At 33.8% G+C, this 9,252-nt stretch overlaps 1 protein-coding gene across 1 annotated transcript; it reads right to left on the bottom strand.

Moving 5' to 3' along the window:
* Window positions 1–1,586: 1,586 nt before the first annotated feature.
* On the bottom strand, window positions 1,587–4,585 carry LOC113693981 (beta-amyrin 28-monooxygenase). The gene is made up of 3 exons (XM_027212801.2): window positions 3,553–4,585; window positions 2,314–2,501; window positions 1,587–2,077 (listed from the first exon to the last, which is right to left on the bottom strand). Exons 1-3 carry the CDS (start codon window positions 4,502–4,504, stop codon window positions 1,778–1,780), a joined length of 1,440 nt encoding a protein of 479 aa, XP_027068602.1. The 5' UTR covers window positions 4,505–4,585; the 3' UTR covers window positions 1,587–1,777.
* Between the last annotated feature and the right edge of the window lie 4,667 nt (window positions 4,586–9,252).

Genomic DNA, 9,252 nt, shown 5'->3' with positions numbered 1-9,252 from the left:
GACTGGAGTCCATTGGATTATCTTTCCCGATTGAAATGGGGACACTCTATTGTACTCTTTTGGAAAGGACTCTCACAATAAATTGTATAGAAAAGCTTCAAGACAAGGGACTTTATGTTCTTACCAATAAAGGGGACTTTGTGCAACTAATAACTGAGTGTAATTTTGTCAAGATGTCATGTGCAAATATTACACATGATTTTTTTTTGAACGGTCTGTCTAACGGGTGCCATAAAGTACTCGTTAAAATATATTTCAGATATTATATTTTTAAAAATATAAGATTAATTAGAAGAAGTAAATAAATACAAAGGAAGATAGACAAAATTAAATAGGAAAAGTATATAAATGCAAGAGAGGATAATAATTATTAGTATGTATATATAGATAGTATGACAGGTGAATATTAGGTGTGTTAACGAGTATGTTAAGAGCACCCGTTAGAAAAACCCTTTTCGAAAAATGACAACTGGACTATTCTGATATCAATTGCTAATTTCATGCGGTCGGCTGGTTCAATTCAAAGTTCAAGGAGTACTACAAGGGGCTAAAAATTTGTTGGGGATTAAGATATCTTACCTCAAAAACCAAAAAAAAAGAGAGAGAGAGAGAGAGAGGGAGAGAGAGAGAGGGAAAGACAATTAAGAATCAGGTGTTTTTTTCATAAGAAATGAAATCCATTAGAAGAATAAAGTAATCCCATCACCTTACCACTTAGGGGTTGCTACATTATCATAACGCAAAATGTGGTTTGGTAAATTACCAGTTAACACACTATTGCCTAATAGGTCAAAATAGTTGCAATGGGAATAGGCCAACTTTTCAATCAGGAAATGGTCATATACCAAGACAGTGCCCCAATGTTGACTGGACCAAGTGGCCTATCTATTCAAAGTGCACTGAGTTGACAAATTGGTTTTAATCAAAAGATGAATTTTAAAGAAAGAAAACATTATGGGGTGCTTGAAGAAAACTTCAGAGAAATAAATGGGGTGGACAACCTAACACTTGGCTCCACCTTTTCTTTTTTTTTTTTTGCTCACTCCTCCTGAGATCCTGATTACTATCAAGTCAACATCAAAAGCAATCATACTTGTCGAAGATTATTTTGACTTGGCACGTGAAATATTTCTTGTTAATTCATGCATTTAAGTCCAAGGAAAATAAAGGGATTTGTGATAATTATCTATTCCTCTGGACATAAAAGTTGTTGGACCGAGAAATATTGCCCATGACTTCTTTGGGAGTAATTATTATTTTCTAAAATATGAAAAGGAAGTTTTTATTTATTCATTTTTTTAAAATTTTAAGGCAAACAAGTTAAAAATGAAGTTTTTTTCTTTCATTTTTAAGTGAGAGATTTTGAATTCAAAACTTCTTATTTATATCTCTTCCACGTTACTATCCAATTTTCAACCCTCTCCCAGGTAGAAAAGGAAGTTGATGCCTCACAAACTAAAATATCAAGTGAGTCGGCATTGACAACCACTTTACATTAATATCACCACCAAAATTTGGCTGTGAAATTCTAGAGATGCTTTGCGGTCAAGTGATAAGATGCTATCACAACAGTTGATGCAAACACATAGTAGCAAATGTAGTTGTTTCCGTTCATTATACATTTCATGTTTATGAGGAGGTTAAATGCCTTCCACCAGCTTACAAGATTAATATAAACAAAAGAAAAAAAAAAAAGCAGCAGAAACTTCCAATATTAGACGATATATATATATATTTTTTGCCTTAGCTATGATGGCCACAAGAACTACGATGATTTTTAGGCCTTGTGTGGAAAAAGTCGAACTGGAAGTCCCTTGGCAGGAATGGGCATCGGATCCACGACAATCTTTTCATCAGGAATTATTTTTTCCCACCTGAATCTCTTCACAACATGATGGATGAAAACAAGTATTTCCAAGCGGGCATACTCTTTTCCTGGGCACATTCTAGGACCTCCACCAAAAGGTACAAATGTATAAGGAGCAGGTCCACTTCCTTCAAACCTTGAAGGGTCGAATTTTTGTGGTTCTGGGAAGCATTCAGGATTTCTATGTGTCGTATTGGCACTCCAATATATCTGCATTATTTTAGAGACAACAATAATTCGTTAATTATGCGAGCCAATAAGTATAAAGATTGCATGATACACTTTTTTTTTTTAACCCTCCCACTTCTTCCCACACCCTTTCCATTCCCAATGGCGCCAGATCCAGGATTCGAACCGCGTGTTACACTTCTTTTCTTTGCTAGGAAATTAGACAAAAATAAATTGTTAATTATGTATGTATATGCATATGCTATTTATGTTTTTACCTTCCATCCCTTTGGAATTGAGAAACCATTGTACATGAAATCAGCAAGAGCTTCTCTAAAAGCACCTTGGAGAGGAGGAGCAAGTCTTAATACTTCGCATGCAACATTCCATGAATACTTCATTTTCTGAATATCATCCCAGTTCAACAGTTCACCTGGTGCTTTTGATTTGACGATCTCCATTTGCTCTGTAGAAAAAAGAAACAAAAATGAAACGTGGGTTAGGTAATTTTATGCTAAATTTACTCTTTGCAAGCTCTGCAAGAAGGAAATTGGACTTTCTGAAAAAAAAGAAAAGAAAAAAGAGTACTTGTCTATCAAAATCTTTAGCAAGTCTTTCACAGATACCCTTCACTGATTGTAATGGAAAATTTGGCCCTATGGAGTCAAAGGTTTGTATCTGCCTTTGTCAATAATATCACGCGATAACTTCAATAGTCCTTTTTTGAGTTCCAATAAAAATTCATGCTATATAAGTTTGTTTGGATACCCATTTTTTCAAATAATATTTTACTTGCATCGTAAATACATTTCTCAATCCATCTTTTTATATTTTTAATCACATTTTTATCTCACATACATCACATTACAAAAAATGTTATAATAATGATTTCAAATAACACTCTATCCAAACTGTATGCAAGAAAGGCACTTAAAAAGCTAAAATCTGATCTTTTTTGGCCACGATCTTTTCCAGTTGGAAGATGTTCATTTAATGGGTGTAGCTCATGAATTCCACAGATTTAGAATAAATAGCTGTGAATAGTTAGCATATTATACCTGAATGGGGTTGGAAGCACATAAAAAGCAAAATAAACAAAACAGAAAGAAGCCCATGGCACGAATATGAAGCTTGAAAAAAAAAAAAGAAAACAATATGAAACCTGGGTTAAACTGAATTCATTTTTAAATTTGTAAATCACACCAAAGTGACCAAATTTATCTGCTTTATAAAGTTCAAGGACTTAATTGAAATTTCTAATAATTTGAGGGCTAACTAGAATCTTTTTTAAAAGATCTAACAACCTTCCACTATTGCAATCAATTTTTGACCAATTCCAAAATATACAAGCAAAGATAGCGTTAATTCTTGTTTGAAAATATGCTCATAAATAACTTCTAGTAGAGGAAACCCTAATTTACTTGGGCGCAATTCTACTTATAGTTCCATCAATACACTATTTTTAGAAATAAGCAAAAATTTGACAGATGCCAATAATGAATCAATCAAAACCTTACCCTTGTAGACTCCTTCATAAATTTCAGGCAACTCTGCAAGGAATTTGATAACGAAAGTACATGCTGAGCTAGCAGTATCGTGGCCTCCAATCAATAATCCAAGAATCTTATCAGCAACATCCAATTCATGCATGAATTTTCCGTTTTCATCACTTATTGTAAGCATATGTGACATGATATCTTGTGTAGGTGATGCTTTGCTTTCAGCCAAATCAACTTTCCTTTGCTTGATAAGGGCCACAAGCATCTTCCTGATCTGGTTAGAGGCCTTAACAGCACGGTTGAAAGGGGTTCCGGGCAAATCAATAGGGACAGAAATGAGCCCGGATGCCAAAACGTTGAATGGCTCGAGCAACTTAGCAACTTCAGTTGGTTCCTCGACGCTCACAAACAATCTGGAAGCTATCCAAAACGTGTAGTTCTTGCAAAGAGGGAAAACTTTCACTTGATCCTTGTTTTCCCAACCAGAAGAGAAGTGTCGTCCAGCGATATGATCCATGATACCGATGTATCGTTGCAAAGCTTCAGGTTTAAGGAAGTTTGGGAGCATTTTTCTCATCTTGATGGCCTCCTCTTTTGATGAAGTTTGGGTTGAAGACGGGAAGACCTTGTCAACAGAGGCAGGCCACCATGCCTGAACAAGCTTGTTCTCATTTGAGAACAAGAACTTGTTACCAGGCGCACCGCAGAAAACGGCTGCTTTTTCACCTAAGAGATGAGTCTTGAAAACATGGGAAGAGTACTTGGCCATGCGATCAAAAACAAACTTTTCAGGGTGGCCTTTCCACCCACAGGACAAGAACTCAAGGCTTTCTCCCACCATCGGCCATCCGGTCTTACCGGGCGGTAAGGGTCCGGACAAGGCTGACCTGCTCTTGTAGAAGAGGAAATGGAGTGAGAGTGTAACAAGAAGCAAAAACAAGCAGAGCAAAGAGACATAGAAAAACTCCATTATTTGTTCCGTGACTCGATGATATGCCGTGAAACGGAAACCAAGGGAAAATGCCCTTTGTGTGTGAGTGGAGATGCGAGTTTCGTATTGACACAAGGCGCATATATAGACTTTGTGATATTGACTTTGTGATATTGGACGTTTGTACAATAATTAATCGTATACACGGTTTACTGTTGTCCACTAATATATCTAGATTTTTTTTTATACCATGATTTAGAGTGGCAAAAAATTGAAGTCAAAATGAGGTAGCTAATGAACACGAAAGTCTTAAATAGGGATGCGGTCAATTGCATTTGTTTCGTTGGTTTATGTACCAACAACGAAAGAGTAGTGTTACTAAACCAGCACACTAGCTTATTGTGGATACTTTATAGTTTATACGACCTTTGAGAAAGAAATGCAGTTTAACAAGCATACATCATATTAAAGATACAGACATTTTAGAGCTCGGATAGTCTTCAATCAGCTTCATTATGTTCTAAGATTTCCTTCCTATTTCGTATTCATTGCCTGCAAAGGGAAATAATGGTTTATAAAATCTAACGAATTTTGAACATTCTGAAAGGAAAAAATTTGGATTGGCTTCATATAAGATTTTCATAATTGCAAGACTTTAAGAGGTCGAGGATTGTGTTTTGAGGATAAAGGGGAAAATCTTGAATTTGGATTGCATTTTTCATGATTTTTTATAAAAAAATTACTGTTGCGATTTGATGTATGTGAGGAAAAAAAGTAATAGGAAAATGTTATCACAGAAAATAATGTAATTTTTCGACGGAAAACTGCAATCCAAACAAGGCGAAGTATTCAAAAAAATATAGTGCATACATGTCAAGTTTATTTAGACCAAAGATTGTTTCCATTTAGGGTCTATTTGTTTGGAAGGAAAGTATTTTCCAGAAAATGTTTTCTTGATTTTTTATTGTTTGGTTGGGTTATTGGTTTGGGAAAATTTTTTCCTACCGAATATATTTTACATCATATGGTGTAAAATGACTTCCCATAAAAATGAATTGAAGTTATTTTCCATGTCCGCCTCGTAAGTTGTAAGACTACCCATTCAAGCTCCCCCACCAGCCTTAAGATTTAGAACAAAACCCACCACTCGTGCAATGACCCACTAAAGATTTGTAGTTTCCATCTCCTCCCAAACAGTGGGAAAAACATGGAGAAGGTAATTATTTTCCCTGATAAAATTTTCCATGGAAGACATTTTCCGTTGAAAATATTATACATTGAATCAAACGGACCCTTAGTGTTGAAAATTAACACATGGTGTTATATAATTGACTTCAAAATGGCACTGCGAACACGCAACTTCCTTGCCCTCCAGCTTATTTGGCTGTGGACTAAGGAAAAAAAGGATGAGTCACTCTCAAATTATTGTCTTGGGAAGACTGAATCATCCTCTCATCTTATTTAAGCAATCTTCTCAAGCTTAGTCAGTAATGGACGATTGACATATATTTGGTAGGTGAATTATTTTCAGCTTTACTTACCGAAATAGGTTCATATGTAAAAGAGTCAGATAATTGGTTAGCCATAAAGTCATTATTTATTTAGAATTTTTCTATATTTGGTTAGTACTCACAATTTATATGAATGGTCTAGCTCAAGTAAATTCATATAAACCTCTTTTTTTTTTTTTACCTCCCATTCCCTTATTCCCTTTCTACCCTAAACCTACCAGTTAAAATTAAACTCTGATCTATCAAGGTCCTGACCAGCAGCTCCCACTACCAGTGGATGTACAAATCTCATCTCGAGCATTGCCAATACATGAATTCATGTTATAAGACCGAGATGCCCACTACCATTGATTGCCTACTAAAATTGTAATTATTATTTTGAAACTACACTTCGGATTCCTATTTCTCCATCAGTATGCCATATGAAATTAATTGATGTTTCCAAAATGATATTGCTTCATATTGCGATATCTATATAAATGAATAAGATGAGGGTTTGATATTAGAAATTGTAGATTAATCCCTTCCTCGACATTTATCAATCCAAAACTATACTTGTTTCTTAGTAGGAGAAATAATAACTTAGTTTGGCTAAGGGGTACCCTTGGTGCTCGTTAAGAAGGATCTCGGGCATTAGTTTTCTTTTCCTAATATAGAAAACTCTCTAAACACAAAGATGCAATAATGTTAATTAGGGATAATTTTAAAAACATCCCCTAAGGATTGTGACAATTGCAGCCGCCTCCCTTGAGATTTGAAAAATTATTGAAACTTCCTCTAGAAAATATATTTTGGTAACAAATGGTGATGTAAGCACAAAAGGTCTAATGAACGTCCTCCTGTATTGCCTGGCCCTATTTGATTTACAAAACAAATTAAATGACAAAAGAAATAAAATATCAGCATTATTTGCTAAGTAAAAAATTTTAAGGCAGTTCTTTATAGCAAAATTTAGGCCATTGTTTCAAGGCATCATATTTTAATGTTTGGACTTCCTTTTTTTCTTTGCTAAGTAAGTTGTCAAGAAACTATTTTAACAAATGCATCTTTACTAGTCGGCTATTTATAAAACTAAGTAAGGAGTCAATTTAAATGATCTAGGAATTGAATATAATGTATTATGTGAGATGAGGTTAGACTTTTTGAATAAAGAAATATTTGCAAAATGTGGTTTACTTTTTTCTTTACACCCACTTTTCACTTAGGATTTGTAGAGTTATCAAGATCATTATAATCTTTTCATAACACTACGTGAAGTAAGTGTAATTTTTCAAACTTTAATGGAGGTGGCTGCAATTCTTAGAAACCTTAGGGAAGGTTTATAAAATTTTCCCTATTAATTATGTGTATTCATTTGGTAAACTACGACTAAGTGTTAAATAGTCAATTCTTTTATTCGTTCTCCAAATTTTATGCAGAGTTATTTCCCTTTTGGTTATGATTGGGTGCAATATATCAACGAGTATTTCAGACATACCAGTAAACGCTGAGAGTGTGGATGTTGTGGTGATTCAATTTCTTTTAGCTCCCAATCAGTGGTTGCTCCAAATGTCCATCAAATCATAAGCTAATAATAAAATGCAAAATTTGTTGTCCTGGGTAATTTGAATATCAATTGAACTATTACTCTTTGATCATCAAAAGCAAAGTCATCTTCTAAACATAAGCAAAGATGTATCAGGATAGAAACCCTCTCCTTTAGGTAACCCCTAACCTAGTACTGTTTAAATTTCACCCCACATACTAGTCCCAAAAGCCCACAGAGTTTAGGTAGTATACCCTGAACCCATCTCCTTTAGAGTTTCAAGTAGCCTACTAATAACAATTTCGAATTACAACAATATGCCAAGCACTCCAATCATCAAATTTCTTAGTAAAACATTTACTTTAAACAAAGATGATAAAATATTATAGTGATTTACAGCACCCAAACCAAAGTTAAACAAATTTTTGTGCATAAATTAAAATTTTGCATCCATTTTTCCAGTTTTGTGCCTCAATCTACTTAAAAAACAAAAATTTTGGATTACGTGAAAAAAAGAAAAGAAAAGCCAGAACATGATATGAAAGAAAGAAAGTACACTTTTACACATAAATGGTTTGTTTTTCAAAATGCCTAGGGTACTAATGTATCAAACTAAATGGATAATTAACCCTTTGTATTGCTACTTTTGACTCCAAACTTCTCCCATATGCTCCTAAGAGAACCATCATTGGTAGTAATTAGTGTATATTTGAGCTACAACCCTTCCATGCCACATTCACTAACACTATGGAGTTCATACTCCACTTATTTAAACATGGATAGTATCCTAATGCGTTTTCTTGTTCACATGATCCGTCATTTATTTTATTTGTGTCTTCTTTAACAAGTTTAATTTAGCATAAATGATTGTATGTTATGTAATTTCTTCCTTGAACGTGTTTCCTTCAGCTTGCTTTATACCTTTCTTGAATCACACTTAAGACGAAAAACAATGATAAGAGTTTATTTGCATGATTTATTTGAGATAATTACTGTAGCACTTTTTGTAATGTAATGTATGTGAGATAAAAAGGTGATTGGAAAGATAAAAAGGTGGTTGAAATTTGTGAAGTAAATTTTTTTATTTGAAATCAAGCCAATCCAAACAAATATGTTATTTGTTTTGGTATGAATATTGGAGAAGAGTTCGAATTTACAGAGAAAAACAAATTTATGCAAGAGTGCCATGGTTAGGTTAAGCTTAACTTGTAGCAAACATACATATGAGTCAATGTATGATAATGAGTTTATACACCTATCTAATACTAATTATTGTAAAGGAAAATAAGAAATTCAATTCATGTTGCTGCTGTATTTGGAATGCACATATATGGAGTGGTTGGACTTAATATCATTTTCAAGCAATTGGTTTTATTGGAATTTCATGACAATAAAGTATCTATATCTATATGTATTCAAGAAGGGGTTTTTAGTAGAAACCCTCTCAATGGCTTCTAAACTTTTCATTCTTTTTTTTAGATTTTTGTATTTATTTTAATATATAAAAACTAGTGGGTTATAACCCACCTTATCACCAATCAAATTTAAATTTAAATTATACCCACTATCTTTTAACTCATCCTACAACCATTCCTACAAATCCTCTAATCATCATCCCACGTTTCCCCCCATGTTTGCACTTATCAAAATTTTGTTAACACAGTTTGACAGTAGCTCGATTCATATTGTGGGATAAATTTGCTAATGATGATGATGAATGGTTATATCAGTTTGCTATAAAAAATAATATT

Source organism: Coffea arabica, chromosome 6c (assembly GCF_036785885.1).
Source record: "Coffea arabica cultivar ET-39 chromosome 6c, Coffea Arabica ET-39 HiFi, whole genome shotgun sequence".
In the NCBI taxonomy this organism is placed as follows: Eukaryota; Viridiplantae; Streptophyta; class Magnoliopsida; order Gentianales; family Rubiaceae; genus Coffea; species Coffea arabica.
The sequence above is the reverse complement of the archived record's forward strand: the minus strand, read 5'-3'. Positions and strand labels throughout refer to the sequence as shown.